The sequence below is a fragment of the Phycodurus eques genome, chromosome 5, assembly GCF_024500275.1.
Source record: "Phycodurus eques isolate BA_2022a chromosome 5, UOR_Pequ_1.1, whole genome shotgun sequence".
Lineage (NCBI taxonomy): Eukaryota > Metazoa > Chordata > Actinopteri > Syngnathiformes > Syngnathidae > Phycodurus > Phycodurus eques.
Genome location: NC_084529.1, coordinates 13,223,534 through 13,249,982, shown reverse-complemented (window position 1 = coordinate 13,249,982; position 26,449 = coordinate 13,223,534). Strand labels below are relative to the sequence as shown.

The window sequence follows — 26,449 nt, the reverse complement described above, 5'->3', positions numbered from 1 at the left end:
GGGTGGTGTGTCTATCACAAAGAGCAATGGCTCATTGAGGATTCCACAAGCGAGATGAATTAAAGTCACAGCAAAAAGCATGACTGAAGGACACAATGCATACTCGCCTCCTGCCTCGTTATACGTTTTTTCTAAGATTGTGCAGCCGGTCACATCAAGATTCGTATCTTCTCAAAAAGTGTCCACTTAATGCAGTGAAGGACACAGTATTGCGGTGGCCATGTTCTTATGACAACTATATCAGATGTTTCAAGGCTAAAGAGGGATGATGACAAGGGAGATGGAGAGAGAGTGAGGGAGAATGAATGTTCATCACAATGCTGTACAGATTTCAGGGACAGTGTGAAGCTATTCTATGGTGTCTAAAATCCTCCCTCCATCCCTTTGTTCTCTGCTCTCTCCTCCCCTCATCTTCAGTCTGCTACTCCCCTGCTGTCTTTCCGTTCTGCTCGTTTCCGCAGCGTTTTCACTTTGAACCCAGTTGCACAAATCTATGAGAAAAGTTGAAAATGTTCAAACTGAATAATGCAAACTACAAAGACATAAAACTGTAAAAACCATGAAAGTCTTGCTTTTATGTGATAAACTTTGCTTCCAAAATGCGCAACTCCCCCTTTCCTTCTCAAAATACAATCAACATATTATGTTGTATTTTATATTTGTTCAATTTTGCACATTTCACAAAGAAAAAATACAAATGTATGTATACCTGCAGAGATTTGTTCTGTAGCATTACTCATCAGACAAGCTTTGCTTAGCCAGATGTCATAGTAAGATATCTATGAATGTTACACGAGCACCACCAACAGGCAAAAGACGAAATTGTTCTGACAGTGGATCTGAAAAATTCGAATTTATCTCTCAAATCTGACAATGCTTTCGAGGTATATTAATTTAACTGAGTTAGTGCAGCAGCAGAACGGCAAGCACATACCAAGCTTTCATCCTGTGGGGGTGGTGTAACATAATTAGTAGGACATGGCTGGATAATAAGTCTCTAATTGATATGAAGAGCAGTGGCTGAGCACAGGTTGTGTTCCACACATGCTGCCAGCTGCCTGCAGGAAGTGCCAGTGGCCTATAAGCAGGGAGACGTCCTCTGATTGATGTCTGTATCGCAAATGTCCTTCAACAATCAGCATCCACAATCTCATATCTCTCTGGTAGCATCGCCAAGCATTTGTCTGTTATTGCTTCCTTTGTGCATAAATGTCTGACTGTCTGTTTTGTTTTTGTTTTTTCCACTTCAGATTGACTGTTTTTTTTAAAAGTCATTTTCAAACAATGGCCCCAAAGATTCCACAGAAAGCAGAAAGTCAAAAGGTTTGTTGCTGGATATTAGGATTTATTCAAGACAGTGTACTGCCAACAGATCAGATGCCACACGTTCCAGAGAGAATAGAAGCGTTAAAATAAAAGGAATCAATTTGAAAAGTACTTCTACATGAGATGTAAAGTGGGTTTGCAGCTCTCTCAGATATCAAATTAGATTTCAAGAGGTTTCTTTTAGAGAGGAGTGGGCGGACCTGAAACAACAGCAAATGCTGAGAGGCACGGCTGGACACAAGAGTACACTCCACAGTGAACCGGATAGTTTTATATTTAGGTGGGATTCTATTTGTGGTTTGAGTGCTGATGCAGGACGACCCTCAAGGACATTTGCCTCATTTACACAGCAATTAAGCACTACCCTGTTGCCAAATTGAAATAAGAGAGAAAAATCCTCTGTGGATTTGATAATAAACTCATTAGCAGGGTCCAACAGGGCAGAACTGCCTTTTAATCAGAGCATCACCTGATTAACGCCCAATTAACAAAGCTAGACCCTCTTAATTTGCCCACTTTGGCACATTGAGAATACAAGCGTAAGCAGTCCAAAGTCTGTGCTACCTCTCCTCATGTGGAAGTGGGACAACATTAAATGTAATGTCTTTGGAGCCAGTCTGTCTGTCTGTCTGGTGGTCCTAACACAGGGCAACTGTAACTTTCTAGCAGCAAACTTCCAACTCATGATGGGATGATGGGATTATGCATTGTTACACCAGACACAGGAAACAGACAAATGAAAACTTTAAAGCATTTTGTGGATTAAGATGAAAATGTTGTTTTTCTATGAACATCAGAAATATTCAGTGACAAACTCGGGAATGTGAAAAGTGAGGGGTGAGGTGGTTGCCAGTCAAATGATCATTCACACTCACATCCACAGGAATGGACAATTTAGATTGCTCAATGAACCCAAAATGCATGTTTTTCTAATGTAGGAGGAAGCTGGAGTACCCGGAGAAAACCCACGCAAGCATGGGGAAGAACATGCAAACGCCACACAGTAAGGCAGAGCAGAGGTTCAAACCCAAAACCTCTAAACTATAAGGCAGATTTGCTAAACACTCGTTCACCACGCTGCCAAGTAAATAACTAATAATTAACTCAATAAAGTATGACCGTGTACAAAAAGGAGTATTTTGTTCTATTGAAAATACTGACAAAGTGATGACACTTTCATGATATTCTTGTAGAAATTTTCACGTGACCATGTCTTTATGCAGAAACAATAGCTTTATGTATGTTTATTTCAGCATCAGAATAATTCATTTGTACAACTCAAACAGACACACAAACATTGACTCGAAAAAAAAGTGTTTTGAAATTCCAATATATAAAGCATTATTCCTACATTTCTTTCATACATTCAGAGTGAGTCATCCATCCATTTTTGATAGTGCTTGTCCTCATTAGAGTCTCAGTTAATTGGAGCTTTTCCCAGTTGACTTTGGGCAAATGGGCTGGACTGCTCGCCAGCCAATTGTGGGGCCAATCACTTAAGGGCCTGAATTATAAGATCCCAAAAAGCAGCCACTAAATTGTGTGTTCACTACAACATAACATTGCGATCATTTACTAGGATCCCAAATAACGGTTGCTAAATTGCATGTTCACTCATTGATTGTGCACACCGATGGCAACAGGTGTAAAAGAAGTGAAGACTGGCATATTTATAAAAAACAATTAAAAAAAATAGGATTTTGTGCTTTAGATGGCGCTGATAGTATTCACGATGGCACATTTGGGAGAGCACCTCAAGTGCAAAATGAAGTTTGAACTGATGAAACTGTAATTGCTAGTGGAAAACAAAAACACGTTACTGAGTTGCAGAAAATAAATCAATCACTCCTGTAATTTTGGTGTCGCCTGCAACACCATTAAAAGCCATGTATTGTTAAATTGAACTGATCCTCCGTATCCATTTGGCATAACATTGCATATAAATCTTGGGTGAGCACACAGGAAAAACTTCTTTGGTTGGAGCCGACACCAGAAAATTGCCAAAGTGTGCTGAAATGACCCAGGCACAAGGAAATGCATACTTGAAAGGGGTTTTGTAAGCCCTTATGTAAAAAAAAAAAAGATTGCAGGGGTGAATAAATGATATGTCACCATAAATTTTGTTTCTGGCATTTCAAAAACGCTTACACAAGCGGAAAAGATCTGTTCTCCCCACCACCTCTAATTTTGCCTGCGCCTTCTCATGAAGGTTATGCTCAGATGTGTCGTTTGCAGCTCCCTTTCAGACGCAATATTTAAAGATGCAAAATCAGCTATCACGAGTCATCTCATGTTTGATAAATCACAGTCAGCATGCGGAATTAATCTATTTGGAATGACTCTTCCCAAAACACACAAAATTAACTGTGCGGCATTTCAGTGCATTCGGCAGGCGCAATCGTGCGTGCATCCAGTTAGTAGCTCAGCTTCCACATTTGTTTGTGTGAGCAATCACGTTTGCGCCTGAATAGGCATGAGCAAAACTTGAGCAAATCAGGCCCTTAATTTTTTTCTAAGTAAATCACATGAAAGACAAAGCAACTATCTGTTTATCAAACACCCTCAATTTTCATTGTGCTTGCATCTTGATAAGACACTGGTTTTTTTTTTTCCATTGGGTTTGTGCATGTTCATGTGAAACTATCCCACTCATGTTCTCTGTCATTTCCAAGTGTTGGGTCCGATTCAAGTTACCGACATGTACCTGTTCGGCGCTAGCTTACTCTTAGTGACTGCATTGTGAGGACAACCATCGCTGAAGCTACGACTCATCTGAGAGGTGACCCTCCATGACTCCACTGCCTTCTCCAGGTCTTCTAGAATGTCTGGCACAATAGCTTGCTCAGCTAGGAAAATGATCATTTCCACGACCAACAGCAGGATCCAGCCTAAAGCCCCCAGCCAATAAGAGGAACCTAGGATGGAGACGTCCTGGTGGATTTCTTCGGAGTGCTGATGGGTGAAAATGGACCAGCTGAGTAGGAAGAAGAAACCTGCCAATGGAAGAAAAATTGTGATAAAGCCAAGAGTCACAAAATGAAAAACGTCATTAAGGCCTATTATTGGATGCCTACAGCTTTACAAAAGGGTTTTTATGATAATGTACAAGGAAATTAAAAAGTCTATTTAAATACATGCTGCCCTTGAGGGTATGTAAATGCAGCACATTAAAGTCTTCTTGAATTTACCTCAAACCAACTCAACAAAGTCTGTTTGGACGTTAACAGAAAACAAAGCTATTTTTAGGACTTTGCTCAGCGAGTGTGCTATATTTAAAAGTCACACAACAACAAGACAGCAACAATGTCCCACCAGATCCATCAGATTGAGGTCTTCCTTTCCCTTATGTATTGTGCAGAAGTGACATGCAATATATGTTCTATACCTCTTGTCTTCATTAGGGTCCTGGGTGAGTGGGGCCTCTCTCAGCTAACAATGGGTGAGGGACGTTTTAACACCCCGGAGTGGTCGCCATTAAATCGGCATGGCACATATAGACAATCAGTCACACCCACAATCACAGCGATGGAGAATTTTGTTTTCAATTAACTGAAGCAGGGGCTTTGAGCGGGTTTAGGGTCTACATAACTCCCCTATAAATATATATATATATATATATATATATATATATATATGAATTAGCACCAGGTGGTGCTTCATTACTTGTGATTTACCTGCCAGTTAGTTCAAAATGGAACCCGATTGTTCCCATATTTCTGACTGCGTTACTCTGTCAAACGAAAGTAATCTTGGGCATGTCATGCTGTTACCTGTAGATGACATGGTGAGGAGAAGCAAGGTGGTGGGGTAGAGAGCCGTCCTTGCCATAAGCAGGGAGCGAGTGTTGGCGTACGAGCGCACTGTCTCCGATGTCCAGCAGAGGGCAAAGACCAGCGAGAGAGCCCCTGTGCTCAAGGCCAACAGGAAGGACAGAACACCAAACACTCTCTCTGCTTCCAGGGCTACAGCATAACAGGCACAAAATAAAGACAGGTCAATATGAGTGGGACTTTAATTTTCCGCTGGAAAAAAAATGGTTCTTTGTTGCTGTAAATGTTGTCCACTCTACATTTGCTTTTGTAAACAGCCACTTATGTTTTAGGCCTCTATGAAAATGAGTTTGACACCTGTGCAACAAACATGTTGGAGGAATAAGGAATAACACATCCTCCACAGCAACTGTAAAAATAACCAGATATAAGAAACTATTAAAAAAAAAAAAAAAAAACACAACTAAACAAATGTGACGGTTACACTCAAGCTGGTACACCAAAAGTAATCTTCGGTTGGCAAGAAGAATGCACCTCTCGGCATAGCAGCAAGATCAAACTTGTTTATCCTTCAGAAAAGGCTCTTCAACCATGTAATACGACTCCCGAGGCCCAACTCGTGGCAGCGGTTTATTTTCAGCACACACAAAAAATACAAATTATTCGGTTTGACAATGCTTTATGATTGAAAGTCATCAGATGGTAATTTTGACTTAATGCTCACCGTTGAAGATCACGGCATCGCTGCCACTGTCACGCTTTGTGTTATTCCACTCAGTCCAGAGTCCGCCATCCTTTAACCAGAATGGAGTCCAGACAGCATAAGACACACACAGGCAACCACTGAGCCCCACACAAGATTGTGTGAATCTGAAGCGACTGATTGTGTCCTTTAATTCTGGCAACTCCATGTTTATAGAACACTGAGAGGAAACAAAAGTGAAAATTACAGGTTAACAGTCTCTCAAAGTTCACATTGTTTATCCATCAGTAATCTGTATAATAATGTCAAATGATGACAAAAGTACTCCACCTTACCTGTGTTTAATCTGTCAGAAATAAAGTCCAAAGTCAAATTAATGAATCATGTCTTTCTGACTGAACCTCTACTGTAGAGAATTCAATACCTTGACTCACACATTTTTTTTGCAGCGCTCATTCTTTAGATCAACCCCTTCGTCATACTCCGCCTCCACTCGAGTGGAAACTCCCCTAGTTGTAGCTTATTCCCGTGACATCCCGGTGGCCCACCATCTCAGTGACAGAGACAACACATGCGGTATTTGAGGAAGCAGAAGGTTGTGTCATTACTTTTACAACATTCAAAGAAAGTCTACAAAGTAACAAAACAAAGTGAAAAGTGGATTGTGAGCTGTGCACTCATATATTTGTGTGAGATACAGAAACTTTGTAGGTGGCATTAGACCATTACGCGCGACAGAACAGTAAGAGAAGCCTTTGCTCGACTGCTCAGTGTCATCGCTCCTCTTTTGTCACTCAACTAGTGCCCTCTTTGCTTTCCATTCTGGAGGCGGAACTGCTACAGTCCACACGAGGTTTAAAAGCTTTTGTACAGTACTGTATATAAAACATCACCAATGAATCATATCTGAAACACATACAGAATCAGAATCATCGTTATTTGCCAAGTATGTCCAGGATGATATTCTTTTAAATACTCTATAAATTACATGATAAAATGAGAAAACACCTATGGTGAGATGCCATCAAGCTGAAAAAACCTCAGTCCTAATGGGCCTTTTTGGCCTATGGGACTCTGGAGGTAGCCAGTGGTCGCCTAGGCAAAATCAGGGGTATGTGAGGAGTTCGAAGCCATGGAGAATGACTTCCGGATGGCTCCTCAGGGGTTCTGGAGAGAAAGGTCCACAGGGAAGCTGAATATCAGATTCAGGAGGAGCAGTGTGATTTTCGCCCTGGCCGCAGAACAGTGGAGCAGCTCTACACCCTCAGCAGGGTTCATAACCAGTCTACATGTGCTTTGTGGACCTGGTGGAGAAGGCGTTCGAACGTGTCTCTCCTGTGAGGGTTGGACTCCATCAAGGTGAAGGTGAAGGTGAAGCAGTTCGAACAAGAATCAGCACCTCCAAATCTGAGGGCATGGTCATCAGTTGGAAAAGGGTGGCGTGCCCCCGCCAGGTTGAGTACCGCAATTCAGTACTTAAAAAGTACTGATACTGATAAAAAAAAACAACTCTGACTGAAACGCTTCGAAAATGAGCAAATTATGGCTGTTTTCAGTTTGCGTTTCTGCAGTGAATAATAATAATAAATGTGTTAGAAATATATGATAAAGCTCAACCGTGACATAATTTACTGCCAGCATTCCAGACTTCTAAAAGGCTATCTTTCTAAAAAAAACTAACATGGTTTATTCATTGCATGCACTTTTGAAAAAAAGATCCCCAAAATAATCTTACCTATGAAAGGTTATTCCCAGTTTGGAGTTCTCGACGTTTGTGCAAACGTACCCGGCACAATGTGCAGGTATCCTTGTTATTCGCCTCCCTGGTGAGGTGTTGCGGGCATGTCCCACCAGGAGGAGACTCCGGTGATGACCCAGGACATGCTGGAGAGACTATGTCTCTTAGCCGGCCTTGGAACGCTTCGAGATCCCCCGGAAGAGCTGGATGAAGTGGCTGGGTAGAGGGGCGTTTGGGTGTCCCTGCTCAAGCTACTGCCCCCGCAACCAGACATCTTAGAAGCGGAAGAAAATGGATGGATGGATGGACAAATGTGTCACGTGTTTGGGATGGGCCTAACACTAACGCTGCGTAGCCAGCCCTTCCCGCCACTATGTGGGTAATAACGCGAAGGCGACTTCCCACCGCAACTTCCCACCGCTTACTTACTTCCCACCTCTGGCCCCAAGTGCAGTTGTTCAAGTATCTGGGATCTTGTTCACCAGTTAGGGAAGAATGGAGCACGAGATTGACAGATTAACTAAAAGGGGAGTGTCGTATCTACGATGTCTCCCATCAGTGCGCTTGACTCGCTTACTTCCGTATTTCAGCATTCTCCATTTAATGTCACATAGCTAACTTTAGGTTTTAAAAGTAATGAGCTCATTTTTTAAATATAAGGAGTAGAAAGACAGATACTTGTGTTGAAAACGTACAGTAACAAAGTACTTCGTTACTTCCCAAATCTAGCCCCAAGGGGGGGAGTTCAAGTATCTTGGGGTCTTGTTTAGGAGTTAGGGAAGAATGGACCGTGAGAACGGCAGGTGAATTGGTGCCATGTCGGCAGTGATGCGTATTCTGCATCTGTCTGTCATGACAAAGAAAGAACTTAGTCGATAGGCAAAGCTCTCAATTTACTATCTACGTTCCTACCCTCATCTATGGTCACGAGCTGTGGGTTGTAATCGAAAGAACAAAATCGCAGCTACAAGTGGCCGAAATGAGTTTCCTCTGCAGGGATGTCCGGGCTCTCCCTTAGAGATAGGGTGAGAAGCTCAGTCATCCGCTGAGGTGTCTCGGGCGTCTGGTTAGGATGGCCCTGAATGCCTCCCTGGTGAGATGTTCCAGGCACGTCCGACCGGGAGGAGGCCCCGTGGACTATGACTCCCAGCTGGCCTGGGAACACCTCAGGATCCCCCTAGAACAGCTGGACAAAGTGGCTGGGGGGGGAAGGAAGTCTGGGCTTCCCTGCTTAAGCTGCTGCCCCCGCGACCATATCCAGGATAAGCAGAAGAAAATGGATGGATTGGTGGAAGATGAGAAAATACAATATCAATAACATGGAGAAGAGTATTGGGAGACTTCTGTCTTTTAATTGATCAATCATAGCACAGAAAGACCCATTATTTCCCTCAGCATTTTTTTCTTTTCAAATGATATTTGGACAATTCTTTGTTTTCCAACATTATATGAAAAGTTCGGGGAATGTCTTTTTTCTGTTCAGGGATTATTGTGCCACAGTACACAAAGCAATGTCTACTCATGCTTGGATGACTTTGGTGTGAAAGAACCAAAGAGCCCTGGCCTCTAGCTCATCAAGCAGTTTTGGGAAGAACTGCAACAGAAACAGTCAGGCCCCCTCACCTTGCATTAGTGATCCGTATGAGTCAATGAATATTTTCATAGACACAAACATCAGTCAGAAAAGTGAAGCTGTTATAACTGCAAAGGGGGCGAAGTCCTTACTCTCTTCCATTCACTTCCTGAATGGTGATGGCAGGTGTCTTAAAGGGAATCTAAGCAGATATCCGTGTTTTGTTTCTAAATAATTTTAAATATGTTTGAAGTACTGAAAACATATGCAAAGACATAACAATATAGTGCTGAATTGTTGAGATATAGATTAAGCATCTTTGTTTGAATTTTCCTGATTTTGTGAGCGGGGCTAAAACACATCCCTGTGACGTCACGGGTCTGGAGCATATAGTTTCTAGTGCGAGTTCCCTTCCCCACTATATACAGTGGGGCAAAAAAGTATTTAGTCAGTTCTCCCACTTAAAAAGAGGAGAGAGGCCTGTACTTTTCATCAGAGGTATATCTCACCTATGAGAGACAAAATGAGGGGAAAAAATCCAGAAAATCACATTGTCTGATTTCTTAAGAAATTATTAGCAAATTATGGTGGAAAATAAGTACTTGGTCAATAACAAAAGTTCATCTCAATACTTTGTTATAGACCCTTTGTTGGCAATGACAGAGGTCAAATGTTTTATGTAAATCTTCACAAGGTTTTCACACATTGTTGCTGGTATTCTAGCCTATTCCTCCACGCAGATCTCCTCTAGAGCAGTGATGTTTTGGGGCTCTCGCTTGGCCACACAGACTTTCAACTGCCTCCAAAGATTTTCTATGGGGTTGACATCTGGAGACTGGCAAGGCCACTCCAGGACATGAAATGCTTCTTACGAAGCCACTCCTTCGTTGCCCGGGCGGTGTGTTTGGGATCATTGTCATGCTGAAAGACCCAGCCACGTTTCATCTTCAATGCCCTTGCTGATGGAAGGAGGTTTTCACTCAAAATCTCACGATAGATGGCCCCATTCATTCATTCCTTTACACGGATCAGTCGTCCTGGTCCTTTTGCAGAAAAACAGCCCCAAAGCATGTTTCCACCCCCATGCTTCACAGAAGGTATGGTGTTCTTTGGATGCAACTCAGCATTCTTTCTCCTCCAAACACGACAATTTGAGTTTTTACTAAAAAGTTCTATTTTGGTTTCATCTGACCATATGACATTCTCCTAATCCTCTTCTGGATCATCCAAATCCTCTCTAGCAAACTTCAGACAGGCCTGGACATGTACTAGTTTAAGCAGGGGGACACATCTGGCACTTTGAGTCCCTGGCAGTGTAGTGTGTTACTGATGGTAGCCTTTGTTACTTTGGTCCCAGCTCTCTGCAGGTCATTCACTCACGGGGTGAGCTTTTGGTGGAGCCCCAAATCGAGGGAGCTTATGAGTGGTTTTGTATGTCTTCTATTTTCTAATAATTGCTCCCACAGTTGACTTATTCACACCAAGCTGCATACTTATTGCAGATTCAGTCTTCCCAGCCTGGTGCAGGTCGACAATTTTGTTTCGGGTGTCCTTTGACAGCTCTTTGGTCTTGGCCATAGTGGAGTTTGGAGTGTGACTGAGGTTGTGGACAGGTGTCTATTATACTGATGAGTTCAAACACGTGCCATTAAGACAGGTAACAAGTGGAGGGCAAAGGAGCCTCTTACAGATGAAGTTACAGGTTTGTGAGAGCCAGAAATCTTGCTTGTTTGTCAGTGATGAAATACTGATTTTCCACCATAATTTGCCAATAATTTATTTAAAAATACGACAATGTGATTTTAATTTGCTAATAATTTCTTTAAAAATCAGACAATGTGATTTCCTGGATTTTCTTTTTCTCATTTTGTCTCCCATAGGTGATGAAAATTACAGGCCTCTCTCATCTTGTGGGAGAACTTGCACAATTGGTGACTGCCTAAATACTTTTTTGCCCCACTGCAAGGACAAAGTGACGTCGCTTCGTTTGGCGGCTCAGTTGAGTGTTAGCTGTGCTTAGCTTCCATAACAAGCCCCAATTACCACTCCAGCCTGTAGTCTAGAAATGCGTCTTCACTGGATACCTAAATTCATAGAGCAGCTCGGTGACGTTTTTTTAAGCTCCCCAAAAATTAGGAAATAAAGTGATTGATGGGCTTTTTAAAGACACGCAGATGGCGAGCTCAACCTCAACGCAACTATGCAGTGCGCATTTTACGATGGACAGTTTTGTAAACTATCAACAGAGACAACATGACTCTGTGGGTAACTTGATACTAGTGAATAACAAAGCGATGGATTCACTTTTTGAAGACACATGGATGGCGTGCTGAACATCAACGCAACTCTGCATTGCTCATTTTATGATGGATAGTTTTGTGTACATTCACCAGAGACAACATGGTATCGTCGGTAAATTGATACTCCTAATGTGATTTTACATTGTATAAGCTATCACCCCCTCAGTATGTTTGATTCCTTTTGGCGCATCCATTCGACACGCCCACAGCGTCTGAGAGTTGAGAGGTAGCCCTTATTATTTGAGTTTTGAAACATTTTATACACTAAGCGATTTTTTTTAATTCATTCAAATTTGGCATGTTTGTTAACATGACTCTTCTCTGTGGTGTGTCAAATTTACATGCAATTTTTTGGGCCTGCTTAGTGCCACTTTAATACTTTTGTACATAAAATATATTGTATAACTATATTGCAAAGATTATCAATACATTGTTAAATAATGTAAAACATGTATAATAAAGTGCATACAAGGAACATTCACATAATTAATTAAATAATTTTGATTCAGTTACATTTGGCATTTAATTTAGCACACATATATCATGAATATGGATGAATTAAAAAATGCGAAACCCGTCTCCCATCAACACTAAACTATAAGGCATCATTGCAGATATAAAGTCTGGTCTCAAAGCTTCCCTGTTCTTCTTGTCCTTTTCTCAGCGGGAACTTTCCAAAAAAGGACTGTCAAAAATCAACCGCCTCCTGTCGGGTGCATCTTTTTTGCCATGTAGATAAAGTGACGAGGGATTCTTAAGGGCTACACGCTCTAATTTGGCAGTCACATCTTCACCTGTTTATCCATAACTTACTTTCTGGCTCGTTGCAACAGGACTTTAAACACATCAAGAATCTCTGGGTCCTCCCCTGCAGATTGCTCTGGCGTGTTTTTTTCCAGCCAATCAGAGGAGCGGATTTGTTGCTTGAACGTACCAATCAGAGAGTCAAGGGTCTCTGCAGGCTGAGAGGCTTGGCAGTCCAGCAACACAAACTCATCGGGGCCCAGCGCGCTTGTGTCAGGAACAGAACACGCCTTCTCCTTCAGCTGGTCTGCTGACTTGCTTTGGGGGGGTGATGTTGAATTTTCAATTGTGGCATTGTCTGAAGGTGCACTGTACTCTTTCCCTGGTCTCCTCTCTTCACTGGCGTCTTTGACAATGTAGGAATCCCTGTTGGCACTGCTTTCTTTGATTTCTTTTAAGGCCTCTCTAATTCTTTTCAGTCCTAAAACAAATAAAAGCAGAATGAAAGCAAGTTATATAAAAGCTATTCAGTCATTTATTTTGTAGTTCACTAAAGGTTGAGTGCTCGGGCAGCTTCTCTTATATTTTTTTCAGTAAACAAATAGGAAATCTCTTCAGCAGTAGAACCCAACATATACACTGAAATGTGCACAGTGCAAATACACTTGGCAGTAAATGGTGCGTGATCCGACTGGCTAAAAACAGAAAAATGTGTATTTTGTAAATGCATACCTAATATAATTGATACCCTTGTATTAATGTAATGTTGCATTGTTCGCTACACTGCAATGCTAAGAACTGATAATTTAGAACAATCTTGATACGCCATTTGCGAATTCTCATCGTCGTGGATTTTTATTTTTTTAACCTATCCTTCGTTATTCACTGAATAGGCCAATGCAACAAAAGTATTGCTTAACCGCCATCTGGTGGCATCTTGATGTCATGCCGAAGTGAGATGAGCAGCTATTGAGACAAAAGTAGTGCTTTGCTGCCATCTTGTGGCATCTATAAACAATTATAACCCATGTTGGGAGGGTGTCAATTACTTTCTGTTTACTATTCATGGGAGGGCTTGGCCCCTAAGCCCTCAAATAGCAGGGGCTCACTGTACTAAAATAAAAACATTTGTTATTTTGTGGACATTGTCATATACACAATGGACTGTGCTAAATATTACTACTGTATAGGTAACGACAGACCAAGTTGAAGGTGGTGCTGCTGGTTGGCAAATACGATGCGAAACCAGCCAGGTGTAGAGCAGGAGAAGGCTTGCCCACAGCTCAATACCACTTTGTGTTTGAGGAAGCACCGCCACATACACAACTCCTCCTCAAATGATGGGGGTCTGAGAAACTAGCAAAACAGACAAGGAAGTGACATCAGACCTAGTGAATAAAATGATTTTAATTACAATGACTTTCCCTTGCACTTCAATTACCAGTACCTCTGCACAAATTAGCATTTGATTATAAACCCCAGCATCACAATGTGACCTTGGTCAAGTTACCTTCCTGAAGTCAGCCCACACATACAAAGCAGCAGGCCTGTCCAGGTAGTGAATGTCCATTGTCTGCAACTCATCTGTCAGGTAGCGGTGAGCAGCTTTCAATCTGCGTCTATTCTCAGGCAAAAACTCTTTGCTTATCCACTCTACAACATGACAGTGTGAAGCGTCATTAGCCTCACAGCAGTAGTGTACACTCTGTTACAAATATTTGTGCAGTATGATGTGCAGCACAAGCAGAAAGGCACAAGGCTGTTTCTCAGAAATGAGAGACACACGTTAAAGCTGAAGTATACATTTTGACCTCAATTATGCAAGTTGATCTTCTACAGCTAAGCTTACCAAACTTTACAAAGAACGCGCGACCCGATAAAGTGACTCTTTAGTTTGGGAAAGGCTGTTTCCCACTGTATTAGTGTGAATTTATTTGAATCCAAGAAGCGCTCACATAAAGATTTCAAATGCATTGACATCTACTTGTCCATGACAGACTTGATTGGTGAGCAGAAACACCCTTGCCGTCTATCAAGCTTACACTCAGATGCTGTGTCGGCAAAAAGGCTTAAGCAAATTTATTCAAAATGTAAATGCATATTATTTCTTATAATTGGTGCCATGTAAAATAAGTTTGAGTCAAGCACACAACTTCTATTCTCATAATTGGTGCTTTGTAAGATACGTTTCAGTCTAGTTCGCAATATCAAAATATAATTTGAGTTATTCACATATTTATGTGGGAGTTACCCATTTAAGCAACATTACAGAAATGTGTTCATGCTTTCCTGAAAAAACGTTTAGAAAAGACAACAGTTCAATGCATTTCTATGACATGCTTTCATCCCCAAACTCAAGAACTTGGCTGAACAATTAAATGTGCCACTTGTTATACAAGCATTTAAAAAAGCAAAACAGTAAGATTTTCTCAAGATGTCTCGAGTCAGACAAAATTGCCACGTTTCACGCTATAAAGAATAATCTGCTGATGAAGGCAGTAGCATTTAGGTTAAAACTCCAATAGCATGTTTTCCACAAGGCATTGAAAAATACCTCGGTCCTGAAGAAGTTGTGCAACCTGGTGCTGAGTTGTCCCTGAGATACCATGGAATGAGCCCAATTGGGCCAAAGCGTCCACAAGGTCTCGGTTCTCGGTATACAGGGTGCCTAATCTGTTTCCAGCCATTGCAAAGTCCTGGGAAGGGCAAGATGAAGTCAACAACCGAAACAGCACAGACAGCAAACCTTATGCGAGGAAAAGCAGTGAATTTACAGTTCTGTCAGGAGTCATGGGGAAAAAAAAAAAGAAAAAGTCTTACACATAATTTGGTGCAGCACAGCACGTACCTTGCTCAGCCCCCACATTATATGTGTCCTCTGTGGGTCAGGCAAGCTGAAATAAGAGCACATCATTAGCAGTTAAGAGGTGATCTGCAGCCATAATTATCATGATAAAGGGTGTACAATAGTATTTATAAAAGAGGATAGGTCAACACCGTACCTATCCAGACTGAGGACACTATGAAATGTTACTGACTCATCAAACACTGTCAGCATGTAAACTTCATCTACGATGGCATGGAGCTCATTTCTAAAGCAAGAGACAGATATATTTAGCACAACATTCTGTATATAGTGCAACAAGGTTGACAAATGTTTTACAACAAAGAAAATATGACATACAGTAAATACATCATAAAGTATAAATACAGTATAAAAGCACTGTGATATACCGTCCCCTCCAAAAGTATTGGTAGGGCAAGTTCAATTCCTTTGTTTTTGTTGTATACTGAAGACATTTGGGTTTTAGATCAAAAGAGGATTATGAGACAAAAGTAGATAATTCCATCTTTTATTTCATGGCATTTACATCTAGATGTGTTAAACAACTTGGGACAGAGCACCTTTTTTTTAAGCCACCCACTTTTCAAGTGAGCAAAGGTATTGGAACAGACATTATTAAATTAACCGTTCCTTTCTTCATTTGATAGGCTTTTCCAGGCCTTTACTGCAGCCTCTTTCAATTCATTTGTTTCTGGGGGGTTCTCCCTTCAGTCTCCTCTTGAGGAGGTAAAATTCATGCTCTATTGGGTTAAGATCCGGTGACTGACTTGGCCAGTGTAGGATTTTCCACTTTTTTTCCCCCGATTAAGTCCTTTGATTTGTTGGCAGTGTGTTTTGGGTCATTGTCTTGTTACATGATGAAGGTTCTCCCGATTAGTTTGCATGCAGTTTTCTGTAAATTGCCAGACAAAGTGGTTTTGTAGACTTCAGAATTCATTCTGCCACCACCATCATGAGTCACATCATCAATAAGACTAGTGAGCCCGTTCCAGAAGCAGCCATGCAAGCCCAAGCCATGACATTACCTCCACCATGCTTTCTTTCTCCATACTTTGGCCTTTCCATCATTTTGGTAGAGGTTAATCTTGGTCTCATCAGTTCATAAAACTTTGTTCTAAGACTTTTGTGGCTCAACTCTGTACTTTGCAAAATCCAATTTAGCCTTCCAATTCTTTTTGTTGATGAGTGGTTTGCATCTTGTGGTATGGCCTGTATATTTCTTCTCTCCAAGTCTTCTTCGAACAGTGGATTTTGATACCTTCACCTCTGCCTTGTGGAGGTTGGCAGTGATGTCATTGACTGTTGTCTATGGGTGTTTCTTCACAGCTCTCACAATGTTTGTGTCATCAACTGCTGTTGATACTCTTGGCTGACCTATTCCATGTCTGTTGCTCAGTACACCAGTAGTTTCTTTCTTTTTCTGGACATTCCTTAATTGTTGTATTGGCTATGCCCAATGTTTGTGCAATAGCCCTGATCGATTTTCCCTCTTCTCTTAGCTTCAAAATGGTTTGCTTTTCTCCCATAGACAGCTCTCTTGTCTTCATGTTAGCTTAACAGCAAATGCCGTTTTCACAGGTGAAACCCAAAGCCAAAAACAAGCACTATCTAATGTTTAAGCAATCAATCTAAAAGGCAACATCCGAGCAACTAGAAACACACATCAGTCACATGTTCCAATACTTTTGATCACTTGAAAAGTGGGTGGGTTCAAACAAAAGGCGCTCTGTCCTGAGTTGTTTACCACATCTAGATGTAAATACCATGAAGTAAAAGCCTGAATAATCTTTGGATCTGAAAACCAAATGTCTTCAGTATACAACAAAAACAAAGGAATGTACCTTGCCGTTCCAATACTTTTGGAGGGAACCGTATGGTTAGAACAGCTGATTAACTGCAACAGTCTGCAGTGGCTGTTTTGCTGGCAAGACCATTTACAAAACGACAAACAATTTAGGGCCTTCCCGATCACATTGCTGCACTTCACAATATGCTGATTCTTAAGAAGGCTGTTAAAACACCATAAAGAACACTTCTCACTTCTCATGAGACAGAGACTCTCAACCGAAAATGTCAAGAACTGTTGCAGTGTTTTAGCAAACTGCAGGACTGCAGATCAGGGGGATTATATATAATGTATGTAATGTCATGTTAACTTCCATGCATCCATTTAATCATCCATCCATCCATTTTCTAAACTGATTACTGTAATTAGGCTCACAGGTGAGCTGCAGACTATCCCAACTGACTCTGGGCAAGAGGTGGGGTACACCTGGACCTGTCCCCAGCCAATCGCTGAGCACATATCGACAAACAACCATTCACAGTCACATTAATGCCTAAGGATAATTTAGAGTCTTCAATTAACCTAAGAACTAAGTATGTTTTGGGAATGTGCGAGAAATCCGAAGTGCCTGGAGGAAACCCACACAAGCACTGGGACAAGATGCAAACATAAGGCCAGGGCTTGGATTCAAAATCCCAACCTCAGAAATGTGAGGCGGATGTGTTAAACACTCACCACAGTTACAGTGGATATAAATAGTCTACACACTCTTTTTCAAATGCCAGGTCTTTGTGATATAAACCACGAGACCAACAAAAATCATTTAAAAAAACATTTTCATCATTAATGTGGACTATAACGTGTCCAAAAAAAACCTAATCCTTTTGGGAGGTGAAGTAAAATTCATGACTGAAATAATGTGGTTGCACAAGTGTGCACACCCTTGTATAATTCTGATGTGGCTGTGTTCAGAATTAACCAATCACATTAAAATACATATTAGGCGTCAGCTCACACCTGCCGCCATTTCAAGAGCCTCTGATTTACCCCACAAAGTTTCAGGTGCTCTCGGAGGCTTTTATTGACTTTTTGTTTTTTTTGCTTTCTTGTAGAAGCATGAATGATTTGCGCTAACAGTGACTACTATTTCAAACAGTCCATAATTCCCTCACCCTTGCCTAATGCCCCCAGTTCCAGCTGAAGAAAAACAGTCCTAGAGCATGATGTTACCAGTACTATGAATTACTGACAGGCTTGTGCTGACTCCCATTTAACATTGAATGTGACTGGTTAATTCTAAAAGCCATATCCCAGTTACAAGCAGGTGTGCAAACTTGTGCAACCACAGTTGTTTATTTTTACTTCCCCTCTCAAAAAGATAAGAAAACAATCCTTTTTACTTGTACAGGTCATAGGTCACATTAACGGTGGGGGGGGGGGGAAAGTTTGAAATGATTTATCTTGGTTTTATTTTTCCTATCACAAAAGCAGGGATTTTGAGCAGGGGGTGTAGACTTTTTATATGCACTGGATGTCATGTTATGTTTTACCACAGCACACGTTATCTGAGGGGTAAAACACACCTTTTGGCAAACTCCAAGAAGGAAAGCATCTCCTTTGGGCTGTAGATCTCAGCAAGAGGATTGTGGGGGTTCATCAGTATAATAGCCCGAATGTTCGCCCCCTATTCGAATAGCAACAGTTATTCATCAATGAAACACGATCTGGTCGGATTTTTTTTTTGACTGTTTCCATAATTAGCTGTAGATGGGTATGCACTTTTTCAAAATGTTGATGGTGAAGCAAACACATGCATGGATTACCTCTTGCTTAGCCCTTTGTATAGCTTCTTCCAGTTTGCTCACGGTGAGGTGAAAAGGTCGACCATCTTTGTTACTATCCTAGAAATGTTTTTCAAAATAAGAAGGCAGGTCTAGAAGCCAACAGAAAGCCTGCTACATAACATTAACTGTTGCACCTTAGGCTAAAGTACAACATGTTGCTGAATGTATATAATCAGCAAGGCAGTACAGGGGACCACAGCTATTCGCAGGTGATAGGGACCGAGCCCGACCATGAATAGTGAAAATCTGCAAATAATTGACACTTCTTATAATTGCAATAAAAAATAATCTTAAAAATAAAATCCAAATAAATTTGGGATTGAGTAAAACATAAATAAATAAATAAGTGGTGTATCGGGACAAAATAATCTGCAAATAGGTGAATTTGCAAATGCTGAACCGCGAATACCCAGGGGTCCACTGCATATCTCCTGTTTATAGGTTACTGTTTGAACCACATAATGAATCCAAGATGTACGTTACTTTTTACCTCACAGTCAAGAGGGGCATGAAACAACTTGACATCACTGTACAACTGCAGGTCCTCAGCAATAACACCATAGAAAGGGCTAGGAATGAGAATGGCATCTACAAAAAAAAAAAGACAAAAAAAAATGGATAGAAAATGCAATTCACGTGGATGTGGAAACATATTCTCTAAGGAAATCAAATATGTATAGTACTTAAAGGGGAACTAAACCTCACTATTTTTAAAGCAAGAATTCATTGTATGTGCCATCACTAGTCAAAGCACGGTACTCTGATTAATATTGCGTTCGTGAAATAAGAATAATACAGAATAATTTATAGGGATGTCCTATTCCAACTTTTTCACTTCCGATCTGATACCAATATTGCAGCCTTGAGTTTTGGCCCATACCTATATCGGTCCAATCTGATTTCCGCAATAATCATACATAATTTATCTATTTTGGAGTATGGAATGTAAGGAAAGGCTTGCTCAAGTAATATTACTCACACAGAGAACAGAAATCAGCAACAGTAGGTATGAAAAAAACTGGCCCATTTATTATTAACCAATGGGTTACATAAAGTAACTGCAGTGCACGTCTTGACCTCTGAGGGGCAGTGTGGAGCACGCAATGAGATACACACTTGCAGCAACAAAGAAAGTAGAGGTCACGCTCAAATATTGTTAGTGTAACTCGTTTTTCACAGAGTTTGAAGAATACCTGCCGGACAGTATTGTTATATTGCCTGTTTGTATGTGTTTGTACAGTGTTTGTGTACCACTATTCATTATTTTGAGAGATACAGTGGGGCAAAAAAGTATTTAGTTCTCCCACTTAAAAAGAGGCCTGTAATTTTCATCCAAAGAATTTATTAGCAAATTATGGTGGAAAATAAGTCCCCACTGTATAAGTGCCACGCGTTTGATGCTAATTTCCGTTAGCTCGTCAACTGAGTTTTTCATACATTGTGTGTTAGCTTTGAGCTACCGCTTTTTGTGAACTGAAATGCAGAAGGAAAGTAAGTCTGCGATTTATTTGACCATTCAATATGAGTAATTATTTTGTTATATCTGTTTAGTTTGACAGTGAACTTAAACTAGTGTGTCAATAAACGACTTTAAAAAAGCAACATTCACTCTTACTCCTTGCTACTATGTTAGCACCTTGGCAACCTGTTGTTGTGATCACGTGGGTTCTGCATGCAGTCTTCTTTCAGAAGTACTGGAGCGGAATGGAATGGACTGCTCATATAAGAGTGGTAAAATCGGAGATTTTAGATCCAGTCCGATTCGATCCTACCCTTGCTTTTTTGCTGACATCAGACCAATTTCCAATCTCAAAGACGGGATCGGGACACCCCTAATAATTTATCAAAGTAAGGAGGCACAATGTTGGGTTAAATCATTATCGGCACACCTGTTTTGGGGGATTCTCTCCCATTCCTCTCTGCGGATCTCCTCAAGGTCAGTCAGGTTGGATGGGCAGTGTCGGTGGACAGCATTTTTTAGGTCTTTCCAGGGATGTTCGATTGGGTTCGGGTCCGCGGTCTGGCTGGGCCACTCAAGGACATTCACAGGCTGCTCCTGAAGCCACCCCTTTGTTATCTTGGCTGTGTGCTTTGGGTCATTGTCGTGTTGGAAGGTGAATTGACGCCCAAGTCTGAGTTCCAGAGCACTCTGGACCAAGTTGTCTTGAAGAATTTCTCTATATTTAATAGCTGTCATCTTACCCTCTATCTATCTGTATCTTGCACTGTGGAGAGGCGTCTGTCGGGCCACTCTGCCATAAAGCCCCGACTGGTGGAGGGCTGCAGTGATGGTTGACTTTTTAGAACTTTCTCCCATCTCCCGACTGCATCTCTGGAGGTCAGCCACAGTGACCTTTGGGTTCTTTATTACCTCTCTCACCCAGGCTCTTCTCCCTCAACTGCTCAGTTTGGCTGGACGGCCTGCTGTGGGAAGGGTTCTGATCGTCCCAAAAGTCTTCCATTTCAGGATTATCGAGGCCACTGTGCTCTTAGGAACCTTAAGTGCAGCAGAAATTTTTTTGTAACTTTGGCCAGATCTGTGCCTTGCCACAATTTTGTCTCTGAGCTCTTCAGGCAGTTCCTTTGACCTCATGATTTTCATTTGATCTGACATGCAATGTGAGCTGTAAGGTCTTCTATAGACAGGTGTGTGGCTTTCCTAATCAAGTCCAATCAGTATAATCAAACACAGCTGGACTCCAATGAAGGTGTAGAAGCATCTCAAGGATGATCAGAAGAAATGGACAGCACCCGAGTTAAATATGAGTGTCACAGCAAAGTGTCTGAATTACTTATGGCTGTGTGACATTTCAGTGTTTCTTTTTTAATAAATCAGCAAAAATTTCAACAATTAAATTTTTTTTCTCTCAATATGGAGTGCTGTGTATACAATAATGAGGAAAAATTTAACTTAAATTATTTTAACAAATCCCTGCAATATAGCAAATAGTGAAAGATTTAAGGGGGTCTGAAAACTTTCCGTACCAAGTGTGTTTTTGCTTTGGCATTATGCGATATTTTATGTAGATTTTTTTTTGTTAAATAAAACTCCACTCAAATTAGCTTTAGAATAGGTCTGTCACATCAAAATGTGAAGGGGTGTGAACACTTTCTGGTGGCACCGTAAGTGGTGAGCCAACAGAAAGGCAATAAAATGTTATTACATGTCAGTTTTTAATACCAAAATGATTTTAAAACTGGTAGTTTTATGGTCAAGTTATTCCAATGATCATTTTAAAGAGCAATCCAATGACAAACACTAGTGTGACCAGTCATGTGCTGACACAAATTCTATGCTTGTAACACACTCAATCCTTTCAAACTCACTCCTTCCAAAATATTTTAGTACATCTTCCACTTTCACTTATACAGTAGAACATTTATTTCAAAACAAAAACAAGCAACGTATTGTATGTACGCACCTTTTGGGTCACAAATGACTGCTGAAATGCACGAGAAAAGGGCACTACATCCATTCATCACCACAATCTGAATAAATACACAAATTAACTGTTATTTCAGAGCTGAAAATATCCTGGTTGGTACGGCGGGGGGGTGCATAAATAAATCAAGAACTTAAGAATCTGCACAGTGATAGAATTTGGCCAAATATACCAAATTGGCAACGTCAGCTGTATAAAAATGAAAGTACCCTTGGGTTTTTTAAATTTTAAATTAGTTGGAGAATTGCCTAAAGCCTGCAAAGCCAGTGGGGCGTGATTCCTCTTGTTAAAATTACAGCAATATCAAATTCCTCATTAATTGTGGGTCACATTCACTAGTTTTAAGTCTCCATCAATACTGCTCATTTACTAAATTCAACAGCCAAGAAACAGCCAATAGGGCATACGGTTTAGTGTATGTCAATCAACATCAAACTTAGGCTATGTTCACATTGCAGGTCAATTCCGATTTTTCCACGATCAGTAATTGTTGTGATATTGCTAGTATTCATGTTTCTCATAAAAGGGCCATCATATTATAGATTTTATGTTTTTAAGACACACCCCTCAACAGTGCAGTGAGGTTGTATGCATCACAAAACAGTATATGTTATTGAATAATTCTACTCACATTGTCAGCTTTCAATGACTTTGGAGAACGGCAGTAGTGAGTTAGAAACTTGGCAACCACTTCTCTCAGGCTAAAAGAACAAGATTGAAATATAATTACTTGGAGATCTTTCTTTTTTAATTCTAAATAAAGGCAAATCACTTACAATGCATGTCCCCGCCAGTCACCATATTGCAACAGTGCTGGGTCAACATGTAGCATGTCAGATTGGGTCAACTGCAGTGGGAAGTAATGTGACATTGTACTGCACTGGATTTTATTGTATTGTATTTTTTTCATCTGACAAATTTAATGAAGTGGATAAAACAACAACTCGGCACGTATTACCCTTTTATGAAGAAGATCATAGCAGAGCTTGTTCTCGCTTGTGCCCATGTTGATGACACCCTGAATGCACAGGCAAACAGGATTTTATAAACACAAAAGTCATTACAGTTAGCTGCTACTGTAAATGTGACTGACACTGGAAAAATAGACTCACATTAGGGTTGTCCACGTCATATCTGTTCGCTGCATACTGAGCAAAGCCTTCCTGGAGGATGGCTTGATGCTGTCGAATACTGTTACCACGGCTGGACAGGTACACGCTGGGCTCAGTAGACTTTGCACCTCTCACAGTTGCCAGAGCACTCTCAGATGGTGTGCAGGCCTTGACTGATGGGGGCAGCCCCGACTTTATTGTCCCCTTAGTGGAAACGGTGTGCGCAGGGGGAAGCTGAGCATGTGGCTGAGATGAGGATGGCACTGAGGAGGCAGTTGATGTTGTCAGTAAAGTTGACTGATGATCTACCAGGGAGACAGGAGTGTTACTGGGTGCTGATCCTGTGGTCACAGCAACCTGTCTGACTGCGGTTAATGCCCCAGTAAGCATGCTGAACAGGCGCAGCTCATGCTGGCGCTCCTGTTCCACTCTCCTCTCTTCTTGCTGCTGTCGCCGTTCATCAGCTTGCAACTCTTTCTCTAGCCGTGCCTCCTCCAGGGAGAGGAGGCGATCTTCTGCGCATCGCTGCCACATGAGGAAGCTGGCGAGAGCTTTGTCGAGGGGCCCCTGGCTTCCACATTTGCCACTTCCGTGGCCACACGCGGTTTTGCCTGCCCTACGACGCCTCCTCTGTCTTACCGCAGCCAGGGGACGGAGGCCCTCCTTAGATGGGTCATGTGGCACAGGAACATTGTCTGACTGGGAAGCAGACGCAGCAATGTTCAGGTCAGTTAAACCTGCGGAGATGAGAAAAACATGACATGAGATGATTCCTCCACGACATGCTTCTATACAAAATACTAATACTAATACTGTGTGTGAGAGCATTTCTATTTCTTAGCAGACGGAAACTCAGCCATTGATTTTCTATGATGCTTGTATGTATTGGGCTTTCGCCTATTTTTGCTCACTTTGAGGGCGAGGCGACGTACACCCTGGACTGGATGACAACCAATCGGAGGAAACTCAATCAAAGAACATAACAAAACAATGGCTGAGGGCAGCATGGTGGTTAGCACTTCTCCCTCATAGTTCTGAGCTTTGAATCTCAGGTCCAGCATTAGTGGCGTTTGCATGTCCTTCTTGCCTTTACATTGGTTTTCTCTGGGTACTGCAGCTTCCTCCCACTTTCCCAAAACATGCATGTTAGATTTATTGAAGCCTCTAAATTTCCCATAGGTGTGAATGGGTGTATTAATGGTTGTTTGTCTAGCTTGCAATGGGCTGGTGATCAGTCCAGGGTGTGCCCTGCCTCTCGTCCAAAGTCAGCTGGTACATGCCCCAGTTCACCTGGCTGTGAACCTGAGGACAAGCGGTATCGGAAATCGAGGTACTGGTTGAGATATTTGCGTTACTTCCCTTCAAAAGTGTTATCACAACATTGTCTGACTATCATAGCATTTGCTAAACAACGCTACACCAATACGCCGCCTGCTCACAGTCATGTCAGTATTAGTCACAGCCTAGCATGCAGTGATGGCCAAAACATTATGACCGCTTGAACATTCTCACATGGGGCACTGTAAGGGGGAGAAATGTGATGATGATTCTGACATGGGCTCTAACAAAATGTTATTTTCCAATATGCAGAAAATTCCATCCATCCATTTTCTGAGCCGCTTATCCACACAAGGGTCAGGAGAGTGCTGGAGCTTATTCCAGCTATCTTCGGGCAAGAGGCGGGGTACAATCGCAGTAGAAAATTCCACCTTTACAAAAAGTGTGTTATTATTTAAGAATGATTATGGTTGTTACTGTATGTGACATTTTGTCTCCAACCCACCAAAATATCCAATAAAGTCCTCACATTAAGTAGTAAAGTTGTAAATGTTGCAAACGACAATATCATTCTGACAGCTTCATCCAAAACAAAGCATTATCTTTGTACAGGACATGCAGAATGTTGTATTTTATTTCAGTAGATTTTGAAAGTGGCTCTAATGTTCAGTTGTGATCCAATCTTTATTGTAAAAATTAAATTTTATAATCAACCTGAAGGTGAAATTCTTGAATGAGCAGAATTGTCTCCTTGACCCAGTGTGTCCTCTGTTCCCAGTAAAGATTGTCCATCAGTTTCCTGTTCATCTCCTGATCTGTAATACATATCTGGTTGTGCAACATCCGTGTTCAACAGACTTTCCTCAACAGCCTCACATTTTACATCCAGTGGGTCTCCGGTTTTAGGGGGCTGACCAAACAGAAACCCACCCGAAGAAGCTGGACCAAAGGAACCTAGTGAGGAGTTCCCCTGCAAGAACGAGTCACATCCACCTGGGCTGTGAAAAACGTGCTGTGCAACAACTGTTCCACCCATACTGGAGTATGTGATAGCCGGTCGGTTGGCTATGACCCGATCCATCACGTCGTAAAATTTCCAAGATCTCAGCTTGTGGTTGTCCTTAATGCGACGGTACTCCAGTTTCATCTTTTTGATCTTCTCCCTGCACTGGTCGCCTGTGCGGTAGATGCCCTTTTCGCGCAGAAGGAGCGCGATGCGGTCAAACACACGCTGGTTGCGCAATGAGCTCTCCAGTTCTATCTGGATGGACTCGTCGGACCACAGCTGGAGAAGCTCCACGATCTCTTGATCGGTCCAGTTGCTGCCCCGCTCGTGCCTCCTGCCCCGAGGGTCCATCCTTCCTCTGGCTGGAGGTTACTCGACGTTATCTGTAACGCTGTGGAGAAGAATCACCAGGCTCAACATTATCATCACATCAAAACGCAGATCACATAAGTTGATCACGAGTTGGGTCTTATTTTACAACCAAAAATTAAGTACGTTTCGTGCAACCAGCCACTTGCTTTCTCTCACCGTAGACCCAAATTGCACGTTTTCGAAGAACATGTTTGCCCAATTCTCCTGAGGCGAGACGTCCACATACTAATACGAGTCGTTACATGGCACGCGAGGGAGATTTGGAACGGCTTTAACTCCGTAATCATTGTTTTTACATTGTGTTTACTTTGTAATATGTGTACTCTGCACCGAATACGAAACTACATCCGGGTCAACTGCACATGCGCGCTAGGCTATGCCGGCACAACAGTCCCGTGCAAATAGAGAACGGCGATACAAACGAATGCGCGTTAAAGTGAGATCGGGAAAATGGCGGTCCTGTGTTATTATAGCGCCCTCTACCACAGTGAGTGATTTAATTCAAGTGTAATTTAAATATAAATCCACGAGATGAGGCTGTCACGCTGCAATGGAAATGAGAGCCTTTTTTTTTTTTTTTAAATCACTCACGTTATTTTTTTTAAAATT

At 41.6% G+C, this 26,449-nt stretch overlaps 2 protein-coding genes across 6 annotated transcripts; both read right to left on the bottom strand.

Annotated features, from left to right (window-relative positions):
- Positions 1 to 2,555: 2,555 nt before the first annotated feature.
- Positions 2,556 to 6,251, bottom strand: si:ch211-256a21.4 (uncharacterized). Of its 2 annotated transcripts, XM_061676692.1 has the most exons (4): positions 6,135 to 6,251; positions 5,821 to 6,019; positions 5,097 to 5,288; positions 2,556 to 4,319 (listed from the first exon to the last, which is right to left on the bottom strand). In XM_061676692.1, exons 2-4 carry the CDS (start codon positions 6,005 to 6,007, stop codon positions 4,012 to 4,014), a joined length of 687 nt encoding a protein of 228 aa, XP_061532676.1. In that variant the 5' UTR covers positions 6,008 to 6,019; positions 6,135 to 6,251; the 3' UTR covers positions 2,556 to 4,011. The 2 variants fall into 2 exon arrangements, with proteins under 2 accessions (XP_061532676.1, XP_061532677.1); XM_061676693.1 differs by lacking the exons at positions 5,821 to 6,019; positions 6,135 to 6,251 and adding an exon at positions 5,631 to 5,814.
- A 2,682-nt stretch (positions 6,252 to 8,933) lies between these two features.
- Positions 8,934 to 26,237, bottom strand: accs (1-aminocyclopropane-1-carboxylate synthase homolog (Arabidopsis)(non-functional)). Of its 4 annotated transcripts, none has more exons than XM_061677594.1 (16): positions 25,964 to 26,237; positions 25,177 to 25,859; positions 23,185 to 23,921; positions 23,031 to 23,090; positions 22,849 to 22,919; positions 22,704 to 22,773; positions 22,052 to 22,118; positions 19,120 to 19,217; positions 18,609 to 18,686; positions 18,369 to 18,469; positions 15,157 to 15,246; positions 15,003 to 15,048; positions 14,709 to 14,850; positions 13,665 to 13,807; positions 13,357 to 13,510; positions 8,934 to 12,635 (listed from the first exon to the last, which is right to left on the bottom strand). In XM_061677594.1, exons 2-16 carry the CDS (start codon positions 25,817 to 25,819, stop codon positions 12,220 to 12,222), a joined length of 2,916 nt encoding a protein of 971 aa, XP_061533578.1. In that variant the 5' UTR covers positions 25,820 to 25,859; positions 25,964 to 26,237; the 3' UTR covers positions 8,934 to 12,219. The 4 variants fall into 4 exon arrangements, with proteins under 4 accessions (XP_061533578.1, XP_061533577.1, XP_061533581.1 ...); XM_061677593.1 differs by having other exon boundaries at positions 25,997 to 26,237; XM_061677597.1 differs by having other exon boundaries at positions 25,393 to 25,859; positions 25,997 to 26,237.
- Positions 26,238 to 26,449: the final 212 nt, after the last annotated feature.

Coding starts and splice junctions, on each gene's coding strand:
- si:ch211-256a21.4 (XM_061676692.1), bottom strand. CDS start 6,007: ATGGAGTTGCCAGAATTAAAGGACACAATCAGTCGCTTCAGATTCACA. Junction 5,289..5,820: donor CGATGCCGTGATCTTCAACG/GTGAGCATTAAG, acceptor GTTATGCTGTAG/CCCTGGAAGCAGAGAGAGTG. Junction 4,320..5,096: donor CCTCACCATGTCATCTACAG/GTAACAGCATGA, acceptor TTCCATTGGCAG/GTTTCTTCTTCCTACTCAGC.
- accs (XM_061677594.1), bottom strand. CDS start 25,819: ATGGACCCTCGGGGCAGGAGGCACGAGCGGGGCAGCAACTGGACCGAT. Junction 23,091..23,184: donor ATGACGTGGACAACCCTAAT/GTGAGTCTATTT, acceptor CTGTGCATTCAG/GGTGTCATCAACATGGGCAC. Junction 13,511..13,664: donor TGTGGGCTGACTTCAGGAAG/GTAACTTGACCA, acceptor CTGTTTTGCTAG/TTTCTCAGACCCCCATCATT.